The sequence below is a fragment of the Colletotrichum costaricense genome (assembly GCF_030867565.1).
Source record: "Colletotrichum costaricense strain IMI 309622 chromosome Unknown Scaffold_25.1, whole genome shotgun sequence".
NCBI classification, from domain to species: domain Eukaryota; kingdom Fungi; phylum Ascomycota; class Sordariomycetes; order Glomerellales; family Glomerellaceae; genus Colletotrichum; species Colletotrichum costaricense.
The window spans coordinates 219,134-246,759 of record NW_026848254.1 but is presented as its reverse complement, the minus strand read 5'-3'; the positions used below and the strand labels follow the sequence as shown (position 1 = coordinate 246,759).

At 54.1% G+C, this 27,626-nt stretch overlaps 9 protein-coding genes across 9 annotated transcripts; 4 read left to right on the top strand and 5 right to left on the bottom strand.

The window, feature by feature from the left end:
* Nucleotides 1-1,004: 1,004 nt before the first annotated feature.
* CCOS01_15684 (major facilitator superfamily transporter) lies at nt 1,005-2,715 on the bottom strand (the record flags this gene model as incomplete). Its single annotated transcript, XM_060463822.1, has 5 exons — nt 1,005-1,967; nt 2,015-2,177; nt 2,238-2,443; nt 2,505-2,549; nt 2,608-2,715. 5 exons carry the CDS (start codon nt 2,713-2,715, stop codon nt 1,005-1,007), a joined length of 1,485 nt encoding a protein of 494 aa, XP_060305577.1.
* Nucleotides 2,716-4,521: 1,806 nt separating this feature from the next.
* Nucleotides 4,522-4,980, bottom strand: CCOS01_15683 (uncharacterized protein; the record flags this gene model as incomplete). The annotated part of the gene is made up of 1 exon (XM_060463821.1): nt 4,522-4,980. One exon carries the CDS (start codon nt 4,978-4,980, stop codon nt 4,522-4,524), a length of 459 nt encoding a protein of 152 aa, XP_060305576.1.
* A 616-nt stretch (nt 4,981-5,596) lies between these two features.
* On the top strand, nt 5,597-8,007 carry CCOS01_15682 (uncharacterized protein; the record flags this gene model as incomplete). The annotated part of the gene is made up of 3 exons (XM_060463820.1): nt 5,597-5,621; nt 5,677-6,419; nt 6,475-8,007. 3 exons carry the CDS (start codon nt 5,597-5,599, stop codon nt 8,005-8,007), a joined length of 2,301 nt encoding a protein of 766 aa, XP_060305575.1.
* A 105-nt stretch (nt 8,008-8,112) lies between these two features.
* On the bottom strand, nt 8,113-10,266 carry CCOS01_15681 (F-box domain-containing protein; the record flags this gene model as incomplete). Its single annotated transcript, XM_060463819.1, has 3 exons — nt 8,113-8,167; nt 8,261-9,473; nt 9,816-10,266. The coding sequence occupies 3 exons, from the start codon at nt 10,264-10,266 to the stop codon at nt 8,113-8,115; spliced, it is 1,719 nt and encodes a 572-aa protein (XP_060305574.1).
* A 1,849-nt stretch (nt 10,267-12,115) lies between these two features.
* On the top strand, nt 12,116-13,201 carry CCOS01_15680 (D-isomer specific 2-hydroxyacid dehydrogenase; the record flags this gene model as incomplete). Its single annotated transcript, XM_060463818.1, has 1 exon — nt 12,116-13,201. One exon carries the CDS (start codon nt 12,116-12,118, stop codon nt 13,199-13,201), a length of 1,086 nt encoding a protein of 361 aa, XP_060305573.1.
* A 492-nt stretch (nt 13,202-13,693) lies between these two features.
* CCOS01_15679 (major facilitator superfamily transporter) lies at nt 13,694-15,511 on the bottom strand (the record flags this gene model as incomplete). The annotated part of the gene is made up of 1 exon (XM_060463817.1): nt 13,694-15,511. The coding sequence occupies one exon, from the start codon at nt 15,509-15,511 to the stop codon at nt 13,694-13,696; it is 1,818 nt and encodes a 605-aa protein (XP_060305572.1).
* A 4,271-nt stretch (nt 15,512-19,782) lies between these two features.
* CCOS01_15678 (uncharacterized protein) lies at nt 19,783-23,154 on the bottom strand (the record flags this gene model as incomplete). The annotated part of the gene is made up of 4 exons (XM_060463816.1): nt 19,783-19,972; nt 20,030-22,173; nt 22,226-22,686; nt 23,067-23,154. The coding sequence occupies 4 exons, from the start codon at nt 23,152-23,154 to the stop codon at nt 19,783-19,785; spliced, it is 2,883 nt and encodes a 960-aa protein (XP_060305571.1).
* Nucleotides 23,155-24,332: 1,178 nt separating this feature from the next.
* CCOS01_15677 (uncharacterized protein) lies at nt 24,333-24,452 on the top strand (the record flags this gene model as incomplete). Its single annotated transcript, XM_060463815.1, has 1 exon — nt 24,333-24,452. The coding sequence occupies one exon, from the start codon at nt 24,333-24,335 to the stop codon at nt 24,450-24,452; it is 120 nt and encodes a 39-aa protein (XP_060305570.1).
* A 537-nt stretch (nt 24,453-24,989) lies between these two features.
* Nucleotides 24,990-25,626, top strand: CCOS01_15676 (thyroid receptor-interacting protein 13; the record flags this gene model as incomplete). The annotated part of the gene is made up of 4 exons (XM_060463814.1): nt 24,990-25,097; nt 25,178-25,207; nt 25,271-25,364; nt 25,415-25,626. 4 exons carry the CDS (start codon nt 24,990-24,992, stop codon nt 25,624-25,626), a joined length of 444 nt encoding a protein of 147 aa, XP_060305569.1.
* Nucleotides 25,627-27,626: the final 2,000 nt, after the last annotated feature.

The window sequence follows — 27,626 nt, the reverse complement described above, 5'->3', positions numbered from 1 at the left end:
CAAAGTAAACGTCATACAATCAACGGTCGACACAGATGATAGTGTACGGCGGACAGTGGATCCCGAAAACACGGCTGCAACACTCGCACAGGACTCGATCTCGGATCTGTCGTCCAGAGAAATCAGACGGAGCAGATTCACAGACTCCTCAGTATCTTGTCGCCAACCTCCCTTCTGCCTACCCAGGCACCGTTTGGAGGCAAAACAAGGTCCGTCGTGTAGCCGCGCAATCGACCTCTACGGCACAACCCAGATTGAGAACTTTGCGCGCGCTTGGAAAGAGCCATTCCAAGTGCCTCCGTGATGTGTAGTGGCGTCACAGACCCAATGAATGCATTTTCCAACTTTTGAGACGGTCGAGCTATGGTGGTAGGGGACACGACACGCCGCCGTATTGGAAGGTTTGTGGCGATGTGCTGTAATGTCTTAAATGTTGTCAGGTTCGGTGGTCATCAACGGTCAACCGTCCCGACTGCATTATGGGTCCGGCGTCTTCAGAAATGTCACCAGGTGAAAGATTAGAAGATGGTGATCATAAAAATTGCTGTTTCGAGCAAAATGCAAAATGTTTGGGCCCTAACCAGGATTCGAACCTGGGACCTCTCCCAGATGTGTCGCTAAGACCCTAAGGGAGAATCATACCGCTAGACCATCAGGGCGGTGGACCAGATCTGGGATCTGAATTGTGACACTTCGGCTCAGTTTGGGACTTATAAATGGTCGTAGCCTCGCAGAGAGATGAGTTTCCATTACATCTGGTACAAGAAGCCTTTGGCTTGAATGACAAGAGCTTGCGTGGCAATCATAGCAGACGGCAATTCTTAGTTGACTAAGAGGTGTGAGATTTCGCATCGATAGAGACACGTCGGCTATTACATCAGTGCATCTCTTTGGCCACAAGACATTTCCCCCAGTGCAAGTATCATCCATTCTCCTGAGAGGTTGTTCATGACATCAAGTCTAAGTGAATAGACAAGGTCTTGTTGAAATTTCAGTCCTGTGCATTACAAGGTGTACTGGAAGTCTGGCCTCTTGTCGCCGAGCGCCTCAATCTCCTTCTCAGATTTATTCTCAACCCAGAGGTCTCTCTTCCCCTGCCTCCTCTTCTTATTCTCGATCCTGAGCAAAGTCGTCATGAGCGCACTGCCGCCACACAAGAAGATGGACATGTACGCCAGCACAACGCCATGACCCTCTGGGAACCGCGGGCCGTGGAAGTAAATGTTGGAGCTGACGATACCATTCAAGTTCCCCCATCCAATCACAAAGCCCAGTACCACACCGCGCTTATAGACGCCCTCATTGTTGTTAGCGACCCAGGTGATGGTGTTGGCGATGCATGGGTAGATGCCGAGAGCTCCGAGAAAGGTGCCTGCATATTTGACTTGGGCGCTCTCGGTAGCGATGAGCATACAGAAGCCTACCATGCCGATGAGGCTAACTCCAATGTTGCATAGGCCACGCTGTTTCGTCCTGTCCGCCACATATCCGATAAAGATGGTGAAAATCGCCGCCGCAGCATAAGGCGGGACCGTCATCAGCTGCGATCGTACGATGCTCGTATTCCACCCAAGTTCGTTGACGATGGTGGGCAAGAACAGGCTAAAGGCGTAAAGCGGCATGTCGCAGCCCATGTAGATGACCATGCCCAGCCACATCTTCCAGTCTTTGACGGCCTGCCAGAAGAACGTCATCTTGAACTCCTCGTGGTTGGCAGAGGCCTGCTGGTCCATCTTTAGACGTCGGATGACGCGGGCCCGATCGTCGTCGGAGAGGAACTTAGCCTCGTCGGGGAAGTCGTGGACCATCCAGAAGGAGGCGACGCCGAAGACCACTGTGAGGAGGCCTTCGAGGATAAAGATCCATGCCCAGCCCGGGCGGCCGCCGACGCCGGCCATTTGCTCGATGCCTGCTGCGAGGGCGCCACCGAATGAGCCCGAGATGGCTGCAGCTGAGAAGAAGACGGCCTGGACAGGTAAGCTTGGAGGGACGTCTAGTTGAGCTGAGAACTTACAGCGCGGATGCCAAATTCTGATCTCTTGTACCAACATGATAGGTAGTAGTTAACGCCCGGGAAAAGCCCAGCCTCGGTAAGGCCCAAGAACCAGCGCGCGGCCATCAACCCACTCCAGTTGTGTACGAATCCCATGCCCGTCATTGATGCCCCCCAGAGAATCCTGTACTGGGTCAGCACACCATGCCAGATAAAGACTGGAACTAGGCTGTCCTTTGCTCACATGATGATGGGAATGAAGATTGACGGTCGCAATTTCTTGAGCAGAATGTTCGTCAAGGGCTCGAACACCGCATACGAGACGAAGAAGATTGTGAGCGACGAGTTGTACATGGAACTCGTCAGGCCCAGGTCTTTGTTCAAACCGGCGATTTTCGCATTTCCAATATTGGTTCTATCAAGGAAAGCTAAGAGGTAAAGGATGCATAGCTGCGCCGGCGTCAGTTAAATGCACTTATGCCCGCAGGACATGAGCATGCATGATACGTACCCATGGAATCAGGATCCAGTCGAGCCTCCTGACCAACTTTCGCTCCTGCAATGTGTAGGTCAGTTTACTGGGCGTTTGATTGGATACGAAGGGCATGACATACGACTTCAAGCCTCTCTTCTTCACTGAGGTGCGCGTCAGGATCACGCGGAATATCCTGCGTGCCTTGGTCTGATGTATGGGAGGCCGCAGCCTTCTCCGTGTCGCTCATCGTGGTGGGGTGTATCTGGAGCCGATCTCCAAATTTTATTTCGGCCGCGTTTGAGACGAAAAAGAGAAAAGCCTCGCAATAGAAGGCTCAGATTTTGAGAACAGACGTAGTCAGATATTGGGGGGAAGGCTGAGTAAATGCTGGCTCGGGTGGCGGACGAATGAGTTTGGGGTGGTAACCAAGATGCTTGACGGAAGCCAAACCAGATCGGCGGGAGACCTGGTCAAATATAAACTAAGGAGACCTGCCCGCGACGGCGGGAGGTGGGGAACGTAAGAGCAACCCTCCCCCATCACCGGCAGACGACCTTCGGGATACACTCGGCAATGGAACCTTCTCTGTGACTGGTAGCCAAACCGCTGCAGCGGAACAAGTGGCTTATCGTTAGTAGCCATTGGGGGCTCCACGTTTGACGTGGAACAGAGAACTCGGTCAAGGGATGTTGATGCGCCGCTTTCGAGCGGCGTGATGAATCTGACAGAATACAATGCTAGGGTCTCCAGTACCGATTAGACCGCGTGGTTATCCTGCAGGACCAAGACCAGGAACGCGGGCGGCGACGTCAATAATAAAGGGATGAACCTCAGCAGCAGTATCTGCTTCTCGAAGGATGCGAGGGAAGCCAAGGGGAAGACATCGGAGACACGCGCGCATCGGTTGATTTCTCTGACGTGTCTTAGCCTTGCGAACTCCAGTCCATGACCACGAACAGGTATTCACCATGGACCGGAATCCCGAGACCCATGGTGGCTTGCGAGGTAGTCTAGAATCGTTGGGTTCACAGCATATTCTGTCCCCATGCTTGAGGAAGTCACAGGTAGATGGGAGAGAGGGCGCATCTCATCCGCATCGAATGCTTTTCCCGACAAGGTGAGAGCTTGCCAGTGGAGCTAGTTGACAACATTGTATGAGCCGGGGGCTCCATCTGAGACTCCATTTGCCCGTGGGGAGAGTCTGGGGAGGGGGGTTCTACCCGTCGAGACTAAGAAGAGAGGGGGAATCTAACGGTCATCGGTCCGCGTGGGCAAGCAAAGACTAGCTTATCTCCGGCGTGACCCCGCGGTTGCAAGCTCAGTCACTCGACCACAACAAGCATTGATCTGCGTCCTAGGCGCTCTAGCATTGGGGCGGGCTGATGCCGGGCAAGCTTGATTTGACGGCCGACACTTCGAACGGAAAAGAAGTACCGCTGGATCTGCAGTAAGCTCGGACAATAGCAACTGGTTGACGGTTCCCCAAGATGATGCCAGCCACTCTGCCCTTCCTGCTAGTCTTAGTGGGACGGGGAACGGGCTGGGTCGTTGTGCACGTATTTGAAATACACCCACGTGAGGACAAGGGTGACGCCGTTGCTCAAGATCTGTGCAGTAGTCGCACGAACACCGCCGAGTGGCACAAGAAACACCGTATGGCGAGGTTGGATGGCCAATAATGCAGCCTGCTCGGTTGAGCTGGTCTTTCTGTGCGACTTAGATGTAATGCAGATGGCCGCCCCACAGATAAGTCTTTGATAATCAGAATAGGCAGGTCCATGACTACAATGGACTGGCGTGCGACCACGGGCATGATTCAAGCATATCGCCGGTTCGAAGAACGACGTTACTTGGGGGTTCGTCAACAGATGGGCCCAAAGATGCTGGCCGCATCTGCGCCGTTGAACATCCCCGGGATGGTAGGTCTTGTCCCGGCTTGGCATGCTGCAGCACCATGGTCCCTGGCAGAGAATGCTAGTAATCATGATGGGTCGTTGGGCGGATCGATGATCAGTCGGTGCTGAATATTCATCCGAAGATGAGTGGACAGAGGCTAGGTATTTGGTGCCATCCGAAGTTCTGAATAAACGTAGGTAGGCCCACTGACTGCACGAAGCCGAAGAGATATCCATGTCGGTGCGGCGTCTGGTCCCGAACCGGCCGTAACGGGTCCCGACGCCCTGGCTTGGCAATCCGCGCCCGGGGCCAGGCTGGCGGTAAGGAGGGCCCGTAGCTCGGGACATGGCAGAAAGCCGTCGATAGTTCTCTGTCGCAAGCCGACTGGCCGTCGTTGGGCCGCTCCGACCATCAGCCGTCTCGAATAGTCCCTGCTTTCATGTTCCAAGCTTTCGGGGCGGGAGCTTGCCTCAGAGTCCATTGACTGAATGGTTCTCTTCAGACTTCGGGAGCTTGCGGATAGCTGGACTTCCAGGCTCGGCGTCCTGGACTTTTTCGACAATTGACATTGGTCGAACTCAACCTGCCCAGAACAAGACATGAAGGCTTCCAGCATGGCTGGCATTCTGGCGGTGCTGGAGCTGACGATGCATGCCCACACGGTATTGCTTGTCAACTGCGGACGTTTCGTGCATCAACTGCATTGCATAGATGGCGGACGTGTCGCAGCATTGTGTAACTAATGAGACGATGAAATTTCATGATGACATATTGGCGTGCGAAAAAGGCGATGCTTAGACCGCGAGCTGCAGTGGATGCGATGATGGAGCATGGAGAAAGAGGGTTGGGTGGGAGATGGTGATGACAGAGGCCAGTGGAGTGGACGGGAGTTGCCAGCCGGCAAAACGTCAAACCGGCTGTCACCCAACTAGACAACCCAGCTGAGTCATCGCGGATAGCGCCGGCATTGCCGCTAATCCCCGACTGCGACGATGGCGCTTTCGGCGGTGGCTTCTGACGTGAGAACTTCATCTCTCAGGCGATGAGAGGTTGCAGTGCTCACCGTCACATGTTCCCGTCTTCAAGGGAGGCTATATACGATACCCTTCCCCCAATTCATCCCGAGTTCGACTTCCTAACCCACCCAACAGGGGTTTGATTCTGTCAGTGAGGGGCAATTCACTCACACACTCTCAAACACCACACCATCCCCTGCGTTGAGACCCATCACCATGGCCAAACGTGTATGCATCGTCGGTAAGGACCACCTTCTCTCCCACGCCTGAGTCTTTGCTAACATCATAGTGTCAAGGCGCCGGCCCCTCCGGCCTTGTCGCCGCAAAGACTCTCCTCCACAACGCACCAAAGGGCGCCTTTGACGTGACAATCTTTGACGCCCAACGGCGCATCGGCGGCTTATGGCCCACGCGCCGCGACGATGTCGACGGCCTCGTCCACCCTCTCATGCTCGCCAACCAGAGCAAGCACACCGTGCAGTTCAGCGACCTCGCCTGGGCCCCTGAGGACCCGGACTTCCCGCGCGCCTGGATGGTTGGCCGATACCTGGAACGCTACATCGAGCGCTACCTCAAGGGCACTGATGCTGCCGCTGCAGCAACCTTGAAGCTCGGCCACCGTGTCGTCGAAACGAAGCTCTCTTCCAAAGACGGCCCATGGACCGTCACCGTCGAGAGCGAGGCTGGCGGAAGGGAGACGAGCGTGTTTGATTACCTGCTTGTGTCTTCCGGCTTCTTTGGCAAGCCCATTGTGCCAGACGTCGTCTCTGGCGGTGCCGGTACGGATATCCCCGTGGTGCACAGCAGCAAGTACCGGGATCTACAGACCCTGTTCCCGGACGGCGTCAAGAACGGCGGCAGGATTCTAGTCGTGGGAGGGCAGATGTCTGGCGTCGAGATCGCGGGGACCATCGCCACACACATTTCCTGCGCCGTCAACGCACCGGACCCGAGCCCCGTGCCCAACGCGGAGAAGCTCACAGTCGAGCATCTCACCCAGCGTCCGACGTGGGTGTTCCCACTCCACACCACGCCAAAGGTATGCCCCATCTTCCAGACATGGAGAGACTCGACTTGCTGACACAAAGCTCAAGCCCGGCGCGAAAGCAGCCCCCTTCCTACCCCTAGACTTCCCATCCTACAACCTCAGCAACCGCCCACACCCCCTCGAGAACAGCCAAGGCCACATCACCCCAGACGCCGCACGCCTAACCCACGGCATCTACACAACCTCCCTAGGCCAAGACCAATCCGACTTCTCCCCCTCCGTCGCCGTGACGTCCAAACACCACTCGGACCCGGCCTACCTCGCCGTCTCGGAGAACTACATGGAATTCGTCCGCGCCGGCCTCATCAACATCACAACCGGCAAACTCGACTCCGTCACCGGCACAACCGCAAAAATCACGAACCCTTCCTCCTCCTCCTCCTCCTCCTCCTCCTCCTCCTCCTCCGCCGCCACTCCGGAAATCGAGAACGTCGCAGCCGTCATCCTCGCAACGGGCTTCGACCCCTCCCCCTGCCTCTCCTTCCTCCCCTCCTCCGTCCTCACAACCCTAAACCACTCTTCATCTCACCCTTCTCTCCCCCTCGCCCTCGCCTTCCACGGAACCCACGTCAAAGACCTCCCGACCCTCGGCTTCGTAGGCTTCTACCGGTCCCCCTACTGGGGCGTAATGGAAATGCAAGCCCGGTTCCTCTCCGCCCTCTGGACGTCATCTCCCTCCTCGTGCCCGCCAGCCCTCACCGAAGCCCTCCTAGACGACGCCTCAGACTGGCGCACCGTCTCCCTCCGCGACGACCCCCGCGCCTCCCAGTTCCCAATGGGCGACTACGCCTACCTAATGCAACAATTCTCCCTCGCCCTCTCCATCCCCATCTCCCCGCCCGCGAGCCCCCTAACCCCGGCCCTCCCTCACAACAACAAACCAATGGACATACTCACCCCAGCCCGCTACCTCTCCCCACTCGCCTCCGAATCCGCAAAATCCGAAGCCGAGAAGTCTCTAGCACAAACAAACGACACAGCAATCGCAGGCCTAACCACATCCCGCTTCGTGCCCCGCGCCGTCTTCCGCAGCTTACTGGGAACATGGAAGCTAGAACGCGATCTCACGAGCAGATTACCGAGCCACCCAAGCGGCCACTTCAGCGGGACAGCGCAATTCCTCCTCCGCAACAAGACCGCCGACGGCCTGAAATGCGCCTCCGGACCCGCCTCCGCGGATGAAACCCCAGACGCCAACGACGACGGCGCCCTGGCGACAGAATACCTCTACATCGAAGACGGCGAATTCCGCGCCTCAAACGGCCTCGTCTTCCGCGCGACCCGCCGCTACGTCTGGCGCTACGACGAAAAGAAAGACACAATCAGCGTGTGGTTCGCAAAAGTCAACGAGCCGAAGCGGGCAGATTACCTCTTCCACGAGATCGAGTTCGAAGGACCGCCACAAGATGACCAGAAGAACCCCTGGCAGGCAAAGGCTGGGCACCTTTGCATTGATGATTATTATGACGTAAAGTACGACTTCACCTTCAAGGCTGTCAACCTCGAGGAGTGGAATATCAAGTATACTGTCAACGGGCCACAGAAGGATTACACGATACATGGCATCTATAGACGCTAGAAAGATCAATGACTAGAAGACGGATGAAGCGAAATCTTACATCTCAGGCTTTGAGAACCTAATCATTTCTATAAGTAATGCTTTTCTATTTCCTGCAATCGTGCATCATTCGCTATCGGCCAGCATTGCTGAGACCAGCATAGCCCAGTGTGCAGTCTCGCTATTGCACAACTCCAAAGATTCACCAGGGTGTCAGCGTTTGTCCTGTGCCGCCTAATAGTTCATCGTCAGTGACCAATCCTAGCCCGCCTACAACATCGTCAAATCCCCATCGCCGTCCACCTTTCGCATGCTTCCGTCACCCAAGATTGCATGCCTTCGCACGAGCTTGGTGTTTCCGGTGTTCAATGCCCAGCAACGAGCCAAGCCCTCTCTTCCAAATGCCCAGATCATCATATCAGGGCCTAATCCCATCGAAAGGTCGACGATGCCGGAGCAAACGGCAACGACTTGGCCGTAGACATCAATTGGAAACTTTGGTCTTGGGTTCCGGTTATCCTTGCTGTTCAATCCGCCGTTCTTGGCTTTAAGAAATTGTTGAACTGTATGCTGCAATGTCGGCCACCAATGAGCCCATTGATGTTCCCCTTGGCTGTCGACCAAACTCAGGAGGCTGTTAGTGTTTGAGAGATCTCGGAACATATCTGGTGGGATGGTGTAGAAAGCGAGAATTTGCTCCCCTGGTTGGAACCCTTCTCCTTCCGTCCACCGTGTTGTTGAGAAAACGGCAGCAATTCTCACACCATGTACCAAGTCCCTCCCAACGGCATACATGAGCGGCGCACTTTCGCATGCTGCCGCTGGTGGACAAAACTTCACCTTGGTCACAATGCCAGCCCTCGACCATTTGGGATCATCACAAACCAAGCTCAGGTACCTAGTCTTGGGGTCTGTAAAAAGGATGTGAGACCCGTCGCTCAAGGGCACAGCTCGATAGTTGTCGGCAGTGGATAATCTAGGCCTTGGGAGGACTCTTCCCGTTCTTGTCCACTGGCTTCTTTGATTGGCAAAGGGACCGAGGGAGGCGGACAACTGCTGCTCCATGATGGTATAGACGTTCGAAGCGTCTTCCTCTAGTTCAGACGTCTCAAGTCGTGAGATGATAACCGGGACCTGGGGGGTAAAGTCGATTTCATTGAAGCCAAGACCACCCAATACGTCTTGCAGCGAGCCGGCGTGGCAGTCTGAGATTGACGCGGCGCTGATCAGGCGAAGTTTGCGTCTTGGGTCGTTTGCGTCACCCGGAGGAAGGAAATAGATGTAGTCGCTGGGTGTGGACAAAGCAAAGCGGCGAGCATTTTGCTTTGCACTTCTATCATTGTTATGTATCTCGATAGCCGAAGAGCTGCCAAAGGCGACGTAAGAACGATGAGGGCAAATGGCGACGGAGCGAGGAGGACAGTCGGCCGTGCCCACGTTGTAGTGTGTGGATTGTAGCTTTGCCTGCAAAGGCAGGGAGTGCGATACTTGCCGTGTGTCACAGTTACACAGTTTTTTTTGGGTTGAGTACTTGATGGGCAATACGGGTAACCCTTGGATTTCGAAGACAAGGCCAAGACGGCCTTGGACGAGCACAGCAACATGGTTGCGTGCCCATGTCGTGTCCATGGCGCAGGCAAGTACAGGAGATCCGCAGGTAATTGCAGTGATAAGTCGAAGTTCGCCCTTGCGACTCTTGCGATAATTCGAGTGCTCCTTCTAAGAAGATATGGGCCATGGACGCGAGAAGCTCTCTTCGCACTGGTGATGCAACTCATAGACCAGGATGGTGCATCCGTGGGTGATCATCAAGTATCGACCGCACATACTTGCGGTGTAGACAATGTTTCGTTCGTCGCTAGTAGATATCGGAGAACCGCCGATGAAGTGCGTCTGGCCGATTTCGACGAAAGCGGGCTTGCTCCCGTTGTGACGCGGGCCGAGAGTGCATTCTCTCGTGAGCCATTTGGACATGACAGACGCTCGACTTGGCACCGGCTTGTCCGTGTTGCTGGAAGCTTGATGGCCAAGTATGCTATTGATGCTCGAGGTCCACCCGCCCCTCGACAACATGCGGCCAAGAATAGTCTCATTCATGCCGGCTAAGAACCAGGAGCGGCAGGTGTGCCGTGAGGAATTGAAGTCGCATGGATCCAAGAGCAAGTAGATACCAAGCAATATCTCGATTGGGAGTCTTTGAGAAACTGGCAGCTGTTGCATCGCGTGATAGCCATGGCCATGGCTGTACAACAGCGGACGCTGGCCGGGCTGGTTCGTCATGGTAGAGTCAAGCCACGGATCTGAGGTCTGAAATGTCGTCGAAGAAAGGATAACTAAAGAGAGTGATAGAGTAGAGACCGGGATAAAAGTTCAGGGCGTACTTCGGGCAATGATAGAAGTCCCTGGAACTGCTGGTGATGCAAGTGGTGACGTGGGTGATGTTGATGCTGGTCGGGGCTTGATGATTGAAGACGATGTTGTGGTCAAGAGATGAGTTCTCACGAGAACGGGGACTCGCGATTCTGCAAACTCATAAGTAGGATACAAGCTCTATGCACGCCTCTTGCCAGCAGGTGACTAAAAGTTTCTGCAGTTTCCATCTTGTCAGTTGCAGTGAGAAGGTGAAGAGATAACGGCAGGTGAGTGCTAGCCGTGTGGGTTGCAGGAAGGCAGAAAAGCAGTTGCCCACGACATCAAAGTGCCTGAAAGAGCAACATCTCCTGATTTAGATACCAGAGTGCTCCTACCCATCCAAAGCTGTCTTCATTAGAGAGAGTCTGGAGAACACAAAAAGCGACAGGATGCACGGCAAAACTGAGGGGGAGGAAAAGTCGAGGAACCGAGCGAGCTGAACCTTGAAGAATGAGCCAGCTCTGGGGGATTGTCAACAACTGGTCGGTTAGCTCAGTTGGTTAGAGCGTGGTACTAATATTTCACCTGAAATGTTGTGTAATGCCAAGGCCGGGAGTTCAAGCCTCCCACTGATCATTCTTTTGCTTTTTGATTGAGATAATTCGTACAAAACACCCATTACGTGCCTATATTATTATTGAAGACATTCTTTTCGCGATTTTCGTGAGTTTCTTGTTCAAAAACGTTGTTGTGGTGGTAGCTTTGTGCGACTCTCAGATCTACACTCATTTGCTGACTCATTCAGTACCTCGAGCGTGTCTGTGGACCTGAGAGGGTGCGTTCATGCAGTTGAAGACCCAGCCCGGAAAAGCATTTAAGGTGAAGAGACCGATTGTTTTCATGGTTGGTTTTCCAACATGCATGAGTGAAGATGAATCTGAGTATTCTCAAATTCGTATTGTCTCGAGTCCTCAACCGTGAAGCTTGTGATGTCGATGAAAACGCTCAAATGCGACTGAAGAATTACTGGGGCTCCCCTGAAGATCCAGGGCAGGGCGCCTGACAGTTCCTCTGACAGGACCGGACCCGGTGGGGTTGTAATTCTGCTTTCGGTTAGCGAGATGCCCAGAGCTCCCGACCTGGCAGAAATGCATTCATGGATGGCGGGGTAGCTCTCGTCGCAAGCGAATGGCATTCACCACGCAGTCAAGCTTAAAAAAAGAGTAGCAGCTGCAGTTGGGGGTTCATCCACGTCATCTGGCAGAGTTCAGCTGGAAACTGATTTTGAGCGCCGGATTGGGCAACTACAGAAAGATGCTGACGCAGATTTTGCCATTGACACTGACATGGAGGAGGAAAGAACATGGGCACTGCACTTGCTGCTCCCAATGCGGCACGAGGCAAGATGTAACTTTGAATAGGTAGGTACCTTAAGGTAGCTAAGGAAAGAGAAGGTAGGAGGGAGAAATGAGGAAGGAGGAAGGAGGCATGGCCCGTCTGCGGGCAGCCAAGAAGGAGGAGGAAGGAGCTGACGCGCGCCTTTGCTTGGCTTCGTTCGTTCCCGACCCTCCTCCTTCTTCTCCTCTGTCTCTGCTCTCCCTCATCTTCATACAAAATCCCCTCAATTCGTACCACCAATTCCGATTAACTTTTCCATCCTGCTCTGCAACCTCTTCTTAGACACCTTTACAGAAGACTCTTCCCAAATACCTACTCAGCCAGCTACTGTCTCTCCACGGCATCTGTCTCTACCCCTCAATTGCGTCCGACCGCCACAATGAAGCTCGCCGTCTTCAGCGCCAAAGCGTATGACAAGAAATACATCAATGCCGCCCACGACGTCAGGAAGGAAGAGTTCAAGAAGCACAACGAGAAGCTCGTCGACGACAACACTGACTTTGGCATCATCTACCACGACTTCTCCCTCTCTACCGAGACCGTCTCGCTCGTCAAAGACGTCGATGCCGTCTGCGTCTTTGTAAACGACTCCCTCACCGCCGACGTCGTCGAGGAGCTCCACAAGGCCGGCTGCAGAGCCATCCTCCTTCGCTGCGCAGGCTTCAACAACGTCGACCTTAAGACTGCCGAAAAGTTGGGCATCTTCGTTGCCAATGTCCCTTCCTACTCCCCCGAGGCTGTAGCCGAGTTCGCCGTCGCCCTGCTTCAATCCCTCAACCGACGCACCCACCGAGCCTACAACCGAACCCGCGAGGGCAACTTTAACCTCGATGGCCTTCTCGGCAAGACTGTACATGGCAAGACGGTGGGCATCATTGGCACCGGCAGGATTGGCGTTTCCATGGCCCGCATCATGAAGGGCTTCGGCTGCACACTGTACGCCTTTGACCCCTACGAGTCAGACGCCTTCAAAGAGCTCGGCGAGTACCTGCCTCTGGAGGAGCTCCTTCCCAAGTGCGACTTCATTAGTTTGCACTGCCCTCTGATGGAAAAGACGAAGCATATCATCAATGAAAAGACGCTGAAGCAGATGAAGCCTGGCGCTATGCTCATCAACACATCTCGTGGCGGTCTCGTCGATACCAAATCTGTCGTTCACGCCCTCAAGACTAAGCATCTTGGCGGTCTGGCTCTGGACGTATACGAAGGCGAGGGGGATCTCTTCTACAATGACCACTCTGGTCATATTATCGACGACGACTTGCTGACCCGTTTGATGACCTTCCCCAACGTCCTCATTTGTGGCCACCAAGGTTTCTTCACCGAAGAAGCGCTGCAGGAGATCTCCGAGTGCACATTCCGCAACCTCGAAGACTTTATGCTGGGACGCAAGTGCGACAACTCTTTGGTCAAGGAAGAGTTTTTAATGTCTCGCAGAGAGTCTCTCCCGGTGCGTATTGTCTGAGGTTAGGAGAACCCTGCTGGCGGCTGGTGGGTATGAAACAAAGACCTGTAGATTGGTGAATACCCTTCTCTTCAACTCTTGAGCAAATAGATGGCTACAGATTATGACTTACGAATAGACGATTCCCTACATCCACTGTCGCATCGCTCCTCTCATGCAGATGAAAAGTTTGAGGAAGAAAGGATTGATATTTCCAAATGTTTGCATTACCCACATGTGCATGCACTTGAACCCGACTGTTTTGATTTCAATTTTATTTAGGATTATGAACGGCGCCGGCCGTCTGGCTTTATATGAGTCTATAGTCTAAATGCCTTTCGCTCCTGGATTCCACTATCTAACGCCAGCCTCCTCTTTACGCCGAATAAACAAAGATTACCATCGGATCCAGGACCGATAGCCAAGGCGCCAGGAACAAGTCGCTGAGATACAGCAGCTCTCTGGGTGTTTTGCTATGTATCGAGATGCATACATATCGAATATCCGAATCGCTTACGCGGGCTCAAAGGTGCGGGTAGGAGCCAACGCGTTCTTCGGCGGCTTGGCCTTTTCCTCATCGGATCCCGACGCCTCCTCGTCATCACCAGAGTAGGCGTACTTGCTCCTGGCACGGATACGGGCTCCGTAGACCCAGAAGAGGAAGGGAATCGCACAGCACGCGAGACCGAGGAAGGCGAGGAGGGACGAGGCCCACTGGTCGCCGAGGCGGTCGTACATTTGCTCGGTGAAGAGGACGACGGCGGCGCCCCAGAAGGAGCGGATGCAGGTCTTTGCGGCGAGGGCGGAGGCGGCTTGGTGCTGGTAGGAGTCGACGAGGTAGTTGTTTGCCGAGTTGTACAAGAAGATGAAGCCGAAGCCGACGGGGAAGCCGCCGAACGCGGGGCCGGCCCAGTGGAGATCTGCGTAGGAGGTCCAGGCGAAGATGAAGAGGCCGATGGGGATGAACCAGCAGCTGAGCATCATGGGGATGAGGCGGGCCTCGGCGGGCGGGTGTCCGTTGTGCTTCGCGACGAGGGTGAGGTAGTGCTTGTTCACCCAAGGGGAACAGGCGGCCGACAAGAGAACGCCGACGGCGAGGGGGATAAACATGAGACCCGTGGAGGAGGCGGAGTAGCCCTTGCGCTTCTGGTAGATGATGGGGAAGGCGACGAAGAACATGTAGAGCAGGCCGTAGAGGACGGACATGTAGATGGAGATGAGGAAGACGATGAGCTCGCCAAAGAGGAGCTGGAAGGGCCGGATGAGGAAGATTCCCAGGCGCTCGCTGAAAGGACGCATGTCGATATCCTGCTCCGTGACGTGGGTCGCGTCGCCGGTCTCCTTGCGCATTTTCGCGGCGCGGCGGGCGAGGATCGTGGGCGCGTAGGTCTCGGGGACGGTGAAGGAGATGAGGACCCAGACGACGAAGGCCATGATGAGCTGGATCCAGTACAGCCAGCGCCAGCCTGCCGCGTCGGAGAGGAAGCCGCCTACAAGAGGACCGATCGCGGGACCGATGAAGGGCGCGGCGGAGAAGGCTGCCATCGGGACGCCGCGCTCCTCGTTGCGCCAGAGGTCTGCGAGGGTGCCGCCCACGAGGGTCATGGGCGCGGAGAAGGCGATGCCGTCGATGGCGCGGCAGACAAGCAACGTGGCGAGGTTCTTGGCGACGGCGCAGGGGATGATGAAGATGACGGCGAGAAGGAGGGTGGATGCGTAAATCACCTGACGGCCGTAGATTTCGGAAAGGGGCGCGAAGGCCATGGGACCGATGCCGAAGCCGATGACGAAGACGGTGATGGAGACGAGGGCGGCTTCCTCTGAGACGTGGAACTCTGCTGCGACACCCTCGATGTCGGCCGTAATTACCGAGGAGCAGAAGGCGACGACGAAGCAGGTCAGGGCGACGACCATTGTGCAGTACCACTTGTATGCCTTGCTCCAGTTCTTTGGGTTCTGGGGGTCGTTGGGGACGAAGGTGACGAGCTTGTAGTCTCCTCGGCCCGCGGGCGCTGCTGAGCCGTTGGCTGCTACGCCGGCTGGGATCTCGCCATTGTGGGTTTCCACGCGGTACTCGTCGAGGTTTGCGTTGGGGGAGAGGGTGCGGTAGGGGAGGTTTACGTCCAGCTCTGGGTCGATTTCCTCCTTTGTCTTTACGGGGTGGAGGACGTTTGAGGCGATGGAGGAGCGGCGGTTCGGGCGGGTGTTGCCGGAGGGGGTGCGGGTGTGGGAGGATACCGGGGCGTATTGGGGTGCTGGTGCGGCGCCGTCTGAGTCTGAGGAGGAGCCTGGCGGTAGGGTGTGTGATGATGTTCGTGATGGCTGATCCATCTTTGCGGTTTGGGTGTGTTTGCTTTGGTTGATGTGGTTTGTCTTCAGGGGGTCCCTGGTGGGAAAGGGGGGTCTTGGGAGGGAAGTCTGAAGAGTTGAGGGCTAGGGGGTATGGCCCGGTTTGAACACACGATAATCAAGGAATAGTAAGATATCCTCCTCGGATGAAAGGGGGGGCATCACCCTGACTTTATACTCGGCCTCATCTTGGGGAGAAGAACCACACACGAAGGGAACTGAGTCACTGTTGGTGTGAGATGAACAAGGTGCCTTGCATCAGGAAAGATACGCACGCCCCTCCCCTGCACTCCATTGAATGGGTAAACAAACTAAGAGTAAGGGAACCGGTCGCAATTCGGGCTATGGCTTGGGAATGGGATACTTCGGCGGCGGCATTCGGGGTGGTGCCCCACTTATCTGGATGGACGGAGACCCGCTTTTCCCGTCCGAATCGCCCAACCCGGTTTATCGTCGTGTTCCATTGTTCTCCCTCCCACCCCCTTGTTTTCTCTCAAAATCTGCAAGTAGAGTCGAGTCTAGACGCAGCGATAACAGCATGGTCCGTGAGTCGTTCATGTGAGAATTTCCCTCCTTTTCTTCTTCTTTCTGGTTTGGACGTGCTGAGTACACACGCGTAAAGTTTTCGTGGACCACTTTCTGTGATTATCTTTCCGCCATTCCATTCTTGATGGGGATGTTCCCCACTGCGGAAAGGCGAAGGGGGGCGTGTGTCAATCAGCAAAACCTGCGAGAACGGAGGGGGTGACATTCCAAGCTGCCTAAAGAGAAGAAACATGTGAGAGGTACGAGATAACGTGCTGCCCGTTCGCGCCGCCCTAGCAGATGCAATGGCAAGCTCCCTGCAGCTTTGGGTTTGGCGGCTCTGGTCGAAGAAGGTAATGGACGGCCATCACGGGGAGGCGAGAGCCAAGAATTCGGGTTTGGAGTGGGGGGTAGAGTAACAAAGTAACAGTTTGTGTGGCCAGCGCGAATAGAGCCTCACCAAAATGTCGGCGGCGCGTTTGACACGAGCGCCGACTGTTGCTTTTTTGGCTTTGCTCTACGGAGGGCGGGTACTGGTTCTAGGCGCGCGTGCAGGAGGCTTCTCTGACCTTTCATGTTCAAAAAGACTGAATCAGATTTTGAGGCTATCCCAGGATTGGACTAGAGCGAGAATGTTGGTCTGGTCTGGTCGACAGGCCGTGTTTGGAAAGAGCTTCATTTGAGGTACTCACGGCTGGAAGAACACGCAGCAGGAACGGGTCCAGCAAATCGTCATCGCAACCTCGTCCGTATTTCTCATAGGGAAATAACCACGGCGACTCCGGACTCAACAGCTTTTTAGGGAGAAATTGATGCTATTCCAAGTTTGAGATCTCAGTCAGCCAAAACGAAACCCTCAATACACTTCTCGTTCTCTTCAAAGATACACACTTCCTCGCGGCTCTGTCCGGTGACGCAAAAAAGCAAAAGCGGGACGGGTCTGGGAATAAGAGGGAATGACTTTTGGGCGGCACTAGGGCGTCTTGGCCTCTAGACGACAGGGGTAGTCCCGGTCCGACGTCCGCGATTGTGTGGCCTTCCCAGGGCTGAGGAACAGGGGGGAGAAATCTCGGGACGAGCTCGGGGTGTCGTCATACTAAATCAAACTTGAGGCGATCCATACCAAATTTTTCATCTCTGGATTTTTTTCGAGCCATAGCCGAGGACTTGTCAACAACTGAGGCTGCGAATTGTTGATACTTCTATCTGCCAAGGGATCATCTTCTCTACTGCCTTCCGGGAGACGCCTACTCACGATCTCTCTCCGTCCGAGCCTCGAATAGTTTCATTCATCCTTCCTTGTCGGTATTCACAAGTCAAGAACAACGGGCTTTCGAAGCCTGGGATACAGCTAATTGTATCGGTTGACAAGTTGGTGTTTACCGAAGCACCTTGCGAATTTACGATTCCAGAGCCGAGCTGGGCGCCTTTCGTCCGGGATGCACGGACCGCGTGGATACCCGGCGGGCTTGAAAGTGGGCCCTCCGGCCGGACACATAGTCAGTCACGCAGATGGCTTCCCGAGATTTCGTTGCCATGGAACTTGCCGTTGGGAGTGGCAGCTTCTTGACGAGTTGATCAGCTTGCCGCAAAACCCACACCTTGAGATTCTTTCTATGTGTCTCCAAAGTCTTGATGATTGGGGTCTCGTCAAGGGTAACCAGCCAAGGTACATACTTCAGCTAGGGATGCTCCTCTTCAGCCAACATGAACGACGCCGGTGAGGTTTCGAAGCACGATACCTTCAACGTAGCAACCAAGCAAGGACTTCAGCAAGTGGATACCGCTGCAAAAAGGTTTTCTCGAATTCCAAGGATCTCAAGACTCTTAGTGCATGCATTTGATTACGCTTGCAAGATTGTGCTTATTCCCGCCGGACCCAAGTGGGGGGCCATGGGCAGGAAGTCACTCCTCGATACCTTACTCACCCCAGGCTTGGGCCCGCGGCGTTATCAGCGAGAAGCCCAAGTCACCTCGGTGTTTGGGCGTATCACCATTTCACTGATAGGCGACTAGGAAGTTCCGAAGTCGTGCTGCTACAGCCTACGGAGTACACCTGAGTTGTTCCCACATGACGGCGGCCCCGATTCTCCTCCCTTGAGATGTAAAACCCACGAGGCGAGCCAAGAGGTTAATAAGAGGGCCCAGCGGGCGTCTCTCGAGCAATTCGAGACCTTTTCAACTGGGTGGCAGTCTGACAGATGCCACCGATGTCACAGAGATCAACAAGTGGTGATACAAGAAGAGGCCCCAGAGGCTCCAACGGTTCCAGAACTGACTACAGGTGGATAAGGGGATACTGCAGTCTGCAGTGCACCTGTCAAGGGTGGGGTGTGGGAGCCCGCGATGACAGAGCATCTTACGATTTCCCAAGGGGTGCTTCTCCCTGAACGCAGACCTGCGAGATGAGCCCGGAATGGTGGGAGTGGGAATAGGGGCAAGCTTAGGTTCCATTCTATAAGAGCCTCTTTCTCGTGGTACAGATGGGCTACGGTGTGGATGGCACGGGGTGCTAACATTTCTTTGGAGATCCTGAGACCTTGACCATTGACGCGGGTTGCCATTTTGGCGATTGCTGCCTGACGGACTAGCACCCGGTATCGTGGATCTTATCCCATGATCACCTCCCTTACTCATGTGTACGGCTACTAATCTTCAAAGTCAGGTAAATAAAGGTATAAACAAACGGGTATTAACGAACCGTTAAACCATAACCAGCGCTATCGCATACCTTGAGCTCACGAGGTAAAGACTTAAGAAAGAGTGGACCCCATTTCAGAAAAGTCGGAGCTCGCGCCTACGGTTCCCGCGCCCCCATCAGCCCCGGCACACCTCGTGGTCGGCGTTTCCAACCCTCTAGCCCCCGTCCCTAAAGCCGCCAAGCCTTTAAGGAAAAGCTTCCCTCCTGTGATCGTCTCCAGACAGATAGACGGAGTGACGCATTTTGAGCCTTGGCTTTTCGATTATCTACCCTTTGGGCCGTTTGGGAAACAGCGCCGGTCGGTCGGCCACTCGGGTCCCAAGCTCAAGCAGTCAGATCTTGGCTGCCTACCCGTTACCGCTGCCGCTGCCGGTGTCAGAGACAACCAAAGATACACACACAGACCTCGCGGGGCTTTACCTCTCCGCGAGTAGACCGGCCAGTGTGATAGTCCATCTGACATGCAGCCAAGCAGAACCTGTCAATCTCTCTGCCCTCGCCTCCATCTCCGCCGACTGCTCACGACCTCCGACCGCGGTCGTAGACCTCCTTGTCATTTTCACGATCCGGAACGGCCAAGCTCCGCTCATCGCGAGGTGGAAGATTGTCGATTTTAGTGGTCGATGATGGCGCTTTGGAAGTCTACGAATGGAGTGTTGCACCAGGGCATGGATCCACTAAGCTTACCAGCTTCATCACGAGTTTTGCGATTCTTGAGAGGATTCCTTGACTGACCATAGCATAAACCCGCGGTGTCTTGGCAAGACCTATGGACCGGGGGGTTCGTTTTGAGACTTCGACAGTATCACCACATCGATCAGCCTGTCACCGAATGCGTCTGTCTGTATCGTTCATGAATTCTCATTATCTTGATGGAAACACTTAATCACTCCAAACTCCAGTGGTATAGTGCTGTTACCCCCGCTACCCACCCCGGCGTCTCCTAATCATTAAGCAATGTTCCCTTATGCACACATGAGAATATCTACAAACGCAGCTGCGAACAGCTAGGCGAAGCTCCTACGCACTAGCGATTGTTGCTGTCAGCCTGCTGTCGCCAGATGTGCGTGTCGCCCAGGCTCATTGAGCTGTCCGACGCGGCCGAGGCCGTGTTCTCGGGAGCATTTGGAGTCTCCGTATCCGGGCCGCTCTCTTCGTCGTCGTCCGTGGTATTGTGGACTGGCGGCGGATCCTGGTAGATCCACGGCTCTTCTAGACTGCGGAGAGTTAATGAACAGGAACGAATCGACATGGTTCAACATGGTTCAACATACCGAGAGGTCAAGCTGGGATTCGCAAAGGTCAAGCCCTTTTCTTTATCCTCGTCAATGGTGCTTCCGCGCCTGAGCAAACCTTGTGAGGGTCTCGGCCCCTCAAAGTCTTCGTCAAGTATAGCCGCATCCTCAGGGTCAATCTCAATGCGGATGCTGCGCAGAGATATGTATCGCGTAAGCGGCTCGAAACGACGCTTAAAGTAGAAGCTGTACCAGACCGTAAATGCAATCAGAGGTAAGACAGCAATAGACTGGACAAAGGCAAGCGACAGTGCCATGATACTGGAAAGTATCACCTGCGATACCAACAGACCGAGAATGACGCGGTAACTAATGATTCTCCAGGCGCCGCCGGTCGCATGTTGAGGCTGGTCCATTGCATAGAGAAGTTGGTACTTGTAGGTGAAGTAACCCAAGATGAAGTAGAAGAGGCCAACGGTCAGAATGAGCCAGCCGAATCCCAATGTGCTGTACAACAGGCACAGCATGAAGATGAGCATTGCCGTCGGGAGGTAGAATCCGTAGCTGAACACAGTTGGCTGCATGATTTCGGCAAAGTCCCTGGGGGTCTTGGCGCCCATTCGATAGATCGGGTAGAGGAAGACGCTGCCGACTTGGAGCAGCCTAAAGGGGAAGAGGCCGATACCTTGAAGCATGATGAAGTTGGTGTAGAATATTCCGAGGTCCTGGATCTGCCCGGCAACTTGTCGCGTCAGGGTAGCAGGACTTTTCCAGATATCCTGGATCTGACGAACCAAGTTGGCAACGGTGAAAGCTGCGTTGGAAGTGGCAAAGACAACAAAGATGTTGAAGAAGGTGAAGAAGAAGTTTTTGGAAATGATGGAGAGCTCCACGTCACCCTTGGAGATCATACCTTGCTCGTACGAGAGGTATTCGTAGAGATATGGCACGGCAACGTTCAGCAACGAAACGAGAAGCGTTGGCAAGCCGGTTTCGATCAAGGCACGTAGTGTTGGATATTGGTCGAAGAATCCAACAATGCCAGGGAACCACGTCTGGAAGTTGCGAACGCTTAGCAGACTAGCAATAGACGCAACGATCGTCAACCACAGCACGGAGAGGACGGCGACAAATATCGTAATGATCCATGAACGGAGACGACGAATCCCACGAGGTGCGTACGTGTTGGGCCACATTACATCAGAAGGAGCGGGCGCGGGCTTCGTAAGAAGCTGTCCCGGTCGAGGGTCGATGCGGGCCTGGATTGCCATCTGACAAGCGGCGATCGAGTCCATCGTGACGAAGGCCAGATCGGCCGGGGTGAAGTTCTTCTTTCTCGCCTCGCGGATTCTGTCGTCGAGGCGTCGCAGCTTCTCCTCGTAGTAGTCAAGGGCGTCTATCTTGCGACTCTGAAGTTTGAGCAAGCCATACCATAATCTCACTTTGGGGCGCGGTCTCTCGACGAGTTCGGGGTTGATGTTTTCGTGCCCTAGTAATCCACCATTCTCTCCAGCCTCCTCGTCGACTTCGTCTTCTCGAGGCTCCAAGACTGAGGGCTCGGCCTGGGGGTCGCGGAGGCGCTGGACTGACTTGGGGAGCGCTGCCTGTTTTCCAAGATACACGCTCCAAGTCTCTTCAAGCTGAGCCAAAGCCTGCGCTCTTTGAGCAATGAGCGAGTCGAGCTCCCGCCAGTCGCAGCACAGATTGACATGCTCGACCTCGCCAATTTCTAGCTTTTCGATGAGTTTCTTGATTTTCCCTTCGTCGCGTAGATTTCGAGGAATGCCAGTAAGGCGGAATGTTCTGTCGGTGATTGTTGACTGTGTGCCGAGGTACTCTTGACGAACATGAATGACTCTAAAGGTCGCCTTGTTTAGGACGTAGAGGGTCAAGCCCGTGAAGAAGTAGCCAAACGCCAGCCATGCCCAGATGTAGCTCTTTGCCATGTTGAAACTCTGGTCGTCGCCATCCGGAGCATCCCAGACCGAGTTTTCGTCGTGTGAATAAACTCCCAGAGCGCGAGTCTCCATCGCGATAGAGGCCGTAGGAGTTTTACTAGGTTTTGGTTTCGTTGGAGGGAAAGTCTCAGGTCCGAGCGAAGCATTGATGGGTAGCATCACGGTATACGCGAAGAAGGCCAGTATAGCCAGAATGCGGATAGCCATTTTGAAGAAGGCAAGAAACTGTTCCCGTCAGATAAGTATGCCGAGTCACGAGTGGTATCTTCGGACTTACGACAAAGGCATCGAGACCGGCAGAGGCGAGGACTTGCTCCTCAGTAACGCGATAAAGTCCCGGAATCCACCCAAAGAAGGTATCCGGCAGTGCAGGCAAACCGATTTTGGGGTCCAGTCTGCGCTTGCGCGCGGCGTACAGGGTCGGCCATCGTGGGCGCAAGAAGCAGAAGGTGGTGAATGCTGTGAGGCCAAGAACCAGGGACAAACCGAGTTGGACCCAAACGTCACGATCGCTCGGTTTGATGGCCTCTGGCGGTTTGTCTTCAAACACCAAATATTCCATCTTGCGTGAAGCAGGTCTCCCCGATTCGGATGCGACTGATGGAGCTGTTGAGTCGCGAGTCGTTGGGTAGAAATTGGTGATGTGTTGGAGAGACTCCAAATCGTGAGGTACGGTAGTGGGTTGAAACAGGTGCTGGGAGCTCCAGGTAAGAGGGAGGTCTCCACTTTCATCCGAACCTGTGACGTGATGATGCGTCGGGTGATTGTGGTTCTGGCGGTATTAGATAAGCAACGCCACAGTTTTAATGAGGTGGCTGGGATGAACCAGCGCTCCAGCCACACGAGGGATCGAAGGGCGCAAGTGCGCACGCTGTGCCTGCATTCTTCTGCATCAAAATGCACAAAAAGGCCCCTCAAGAGTACGGGATGTTCCGGCAGCCCTATAAGGCTTTCCTTTTGCTATCCGGCCATGGTCCCAATTGTTCAATGAGAAGAAGAGTACGCAAGGTTGCGGCCGGCACATTGCAGATGCCGAATGAGAGGCCCTACGGCTCAGCTTACTTTTTCGGCAAGCCACTTGACCTTAGATTTCATACGCGGTGCTTCAAGATACTCACCCTTTACTGTTCCTTTATCTGCAAGACAATTAGTGACGGCCAAGACGGACGGCTGCTCGGCTGCTCCCTCAAAAGTTTTGGCGATCATCGGCCCCACTGCCGTGGGGTGGGACCTAGGTAGACCGACGCTCTCCCGGCTTATTTCGGCCCTTCCACTCTGTTCACCACCGCTGATCCAAGGGAGATACTTACCTCCATTCTTGCAGGGGAAGAATTCAGAGCTCATGGAGTGAAGCTGCAGGGCTTACACAGCCATGCGGCGCTCTGTCTAGCTAGTTCTGATGCCCGGTGCTGCAGGCGAGCTGCATTTCGAACGAGCACGCCGAAAAGCTTCACCGTGAGACAGCACAGCCTCAACGAAGAAGCCGTTTGGCGGAGTTTTCCATGCTATCTCTGTTCCACGGGCAGAGTATTTGGCAGCAATTACCAAGTGCTCGGACGACCAAAAGTTGAGATGGATGGGAATTTCCGCCTCAAAATTCCACAGGTTTCAATGCGTTCCTGGTGAAAGTGCCATCTGGGCAAGCCGCGCACTGACAAGTAATGTTTGCAGTGTGCCCATCACAGACATCGGAACCATGTTCCAGCTTCGTGCATCGTACATCGTGCATTCATACCGATTATTGGGAAGGCGGTGCATCGCGGTGTTGTGCCTCTTCCTCAATTCTTTGAATGACAGCGTGGTCATCTGCAGTCGGCGACAAAGAGCAAGATCATCGGGCGCCAGTGGCTACAGAGACTTGGCGTCTGCAGCGCGCCTTGAGTAACACCGTTTGCAGTACAGAGTTCAGAGAGGCATGACGCCCATGGACGCAGACGATGACAACTGATGCGCCCGTCTACACATGGCCAGATATGGCTTCTGCAGAGAACAAGTCTGGATTTGGCGCATGTACCTACAAATGCTGTGGACATACTCCGTCGGAAGGGTGTTGAAGTTGAAAACAACGACATGAGAAACGGGAGCAAAGAGCAGGCAGCAAAGGGAACAAAACGTCTTGCTTCAGTTGAGACTCGGGCGAAACAGTCTGCAGGGCCACTCGAGTGCCAAGATGCGGCCCGGCCGGGGGCGAGTGCAGCGCGGGTGGCTCTGATGCAAAGACGGTCGAAGAACCATCTCATTATTTGATTGTTCTTGTTCTGGCCGGCAGCCGTTCTTTTTTATAACCGAAACTTCAGCAAACTTCATCGAAGCAAGGGGAGCGGCGGCCATTGCCTTTGTTATCGACGGGTCTGGATTGGTTCTCCTAGTGACACTTTTCTCTCATGTCAAAGGTCTCAGCCTCGAGGTTCCCTGTATTTGGGTCTGTAAGCGGACATCCGTACCTTAATCGAAGTGACAAACTGCGTCCGGCGACATTTGGAGACGTTCCCAAGGTTCCTTAAGACGACCGGTCCCTGCCGCCGTGGTTATTAGCGCTCGTCTTCCCGCCCCTTCCCCTCCATTTACCCAGTTCCCGCCCTCCCTTTTCCCCAGTCCAGTCCCGTCCATTCCCGTCCAGACTCCAGGCTTCCAGCCCACCGCTGCACCGCATCCCCTCTCGAGTCGCTCTTTCCCGACGCTGTGGAATTGGGATCAGCCCTTGCCTTCCCATCCAATTGGACTGCACCTTCCTCCAAACCGACCTGCATTGGATGCACCTGCCTCCACGGCTTTTGTCGGCCCACAACCGGTACAAAGTACATCGAGAAAAAAAGGAAGGAAGGAGAGGAAAAAAAAAAAAAAGAGGGAAACCACTTCCCCGGTCGTTCCACTCCTCCCGGATTCGCCAATCGACCACGAAAATTTCGGCAATTTCCAATCTTTTCTGCCCCATTTCACGAACCCCTCCATGCCCCTCTCTCCTCCACAAACTGCCCGCCGACATCGACGACGATCTCCGAGAGCAATTGAGAAACAGGGACATGCTCGACACACTCAAGATGAGCGAGACCCAATTGACCTTTGGTCGGACCGACGACTACATCTTCATCTCCAAGCCCAAGAAGGGCATCGCTTATGTTGAGGCCCGTTTCAAGGATGGCAAAGGTGTACGTTCTGCCCCGCAATGCTCATTTTCACGAGCTTTTCCCCCCAAATTCTGTCGGACAATTGCTTACAATGAGAACAGCTTGCGCACACAGACAAGGGATGCCAACTGGTATGTTCAGTTCTTTGATATGAACCTCATTGATCTCATTGTCCGTCATCTAACGTGCCTCAGCTTCTCTCCAAGCTTGAAAGAGAATGGAGCGCACCCAAACTCAAGGATGACACTGTCATCTCACTTGAGGCTGACCTCTTGAAGGAGCCAGTTTGTAAGTTTCTTCATTCTCTTTTGGGATCGCACTGCTTACCATCAGCATAGTCCACAAGGAGATTCCAAGCGACATGTTCCACTCTCTTCGTGTGGTTGAGTTCCAAGGCCTGGATCCATCTACTCGTGTCGTCTCTATCCGCGACGTTGCCATCAAAGTCAACCTCTACGGATGCACTCCCGAGTCACCCTCCGAGTCGGATGATGAGTTGGTGGACATTCTTCCAAGCGCCACTAAAGTCGATGGCATCTGGGAGCTGTAAGAATACCTCTCTCAACTTTAACGTACATATTGCTGACCTTCCGACTCTCTAGATGCTGAATCTGATCACTTACTATCTTGGTCACTGATTAAGTTACTTCATCTGAAATCAGCGAAGGAGACGCAAATACTGTGGCCGTTTCCTATGAACTGGGACCTGGCACTTTAGTTGATCTCCCTCCGCGACGTCGCGCAACGTCGTGCTGCTCACTGGGTGACCTCCGAGGTCCCGAAGAGCGCTCGGCCGAGATCGCCGAATACCCCATCATCAGCTACCACTGTCGGTGATGTTGAGAGCATCGGCTGACATCGCGAACCCGATGACGTCGAGTCACGAGTGTGCATGACCTAGTTGTGTGAATCATGAACGCTCAGTCTAGCAGCCTCGACCATCCAAGGGTGCGACGTACTGTCTCGGTCAATACCACATACAGCATGATCGACATGCTCGACCGCAATCTCTGGCATTGGCTCTACATCATATCGACGGCATCACGACGGCATGCATCGGAGCATTGCGATGAAACTCCAATGCATGAAGCTGCAAAGGCCGACGGAAGATGAGATTCGGCAATAGGCTTTCCATCAGCTCTGATGCCATACTGCTCCCGCTGATGATGTCGTTGTCGAAATAGACATCATCGATGACTTGGATTTACACCAGCCTTGTCACGACTGTTGCTGCCAACATCAAGAGAGATGGGTGCTCCGAGCGAGACCGACGGCGAGGTCCATCAGCTTGGGTGCAGAATAAAATATACCGTCATCAACGACAGTGTATATTTGCTGACCAAGATCTAAGACCTCTTGGGCATGACGAGAAATGTAGAAGATCGATTAGACTTCCTACGGCCTTTCGACATTTAATGGGCATATGGTAAACTCAGGAAGTGATGGCTGTGATCGATAGCAGTAGATGAATAAAAGGAGGAATTTCCGATCCAGGAACCTCAATACTCGCCTTGCCATCTTCCAACTAACAAACCCCGCATTGTGATCAATCTTCCTCGAGCAGTCCCTTGGGGGCGAAAGCTTTAGACTCAGGGTCTGTCTCGTCGCATTCATCCAGGGTTACTGCCCAGCCGAGACTTTTGTCTCGGTCAAACATCCAAAATGCAGTGTCCAGAAATGCCCTACCGTGCTAGCGACTTCAGCCGCCGCGTGCCGTCCCTCACCAGTACATGATCAATCACCATATTGGTTTGCTTGCATGAGGGGTCCAGACCACTCATGGCCTGAGCTTCACCGAGCGACTCGAATGAGGTGCTTCTTACTTGTCGTTCGGTGGCTTGCGTATGTCAGTCGGTAAAGTTCTTAGCGAGTCCCCCCGCACTTGATCTAGACGCCAAGCTGAAAGCTCTAGGAACTCTGGCTTCTATTTTGTCTTGGAAATTGGCCCGAAAGCGGCATCGATCAATAACGGGCGGGAATGGGCGGGCTGCAGCTATCGTCGACACATGCCTACCGTCAAGAGATCGTCAAACAGCAAATTACGATATGTCCTCAGCTCTTCGTGAAAGCCCTCCTGAAAATTCGATTCACGCACATGCCATCGGAAATGCCTGATTAGCCACCAGGATCGGGATCATTTTCTGTAGTGAGATTTTGCATCAATGACTTTTGTAAGTTTCGAAGCAGTCATGTGCATTCGGGAAGCTCATGCAGTACCGTAGAGACTGTCAAAGAACATTAGGAGATCTCGAGAGCTTCTCGTGAAGCTCTCGAGATCTGCGGTATTGGGCCAATCGCAGTGTCCCTTCGAGCTCCCGAATGTCTCATTCGCAACAGACTTGCCCATTCCCAGCGTTTACAGGGCACAGCTATCAGCCGGCGCTAGGCAAGCCTCAAAATAACATCCAGAAGCGGGATACTCCATCCGAGATTCGAATGCGCTTCTCTCAATGTCCATGGAGATGGGCCAGATCCCTGATTGCAACATCTCGGTTTCTGCCCAACAGAACATCAGGAATTGACTCCTCATCAGCTCTGTCTCGCTCGCTT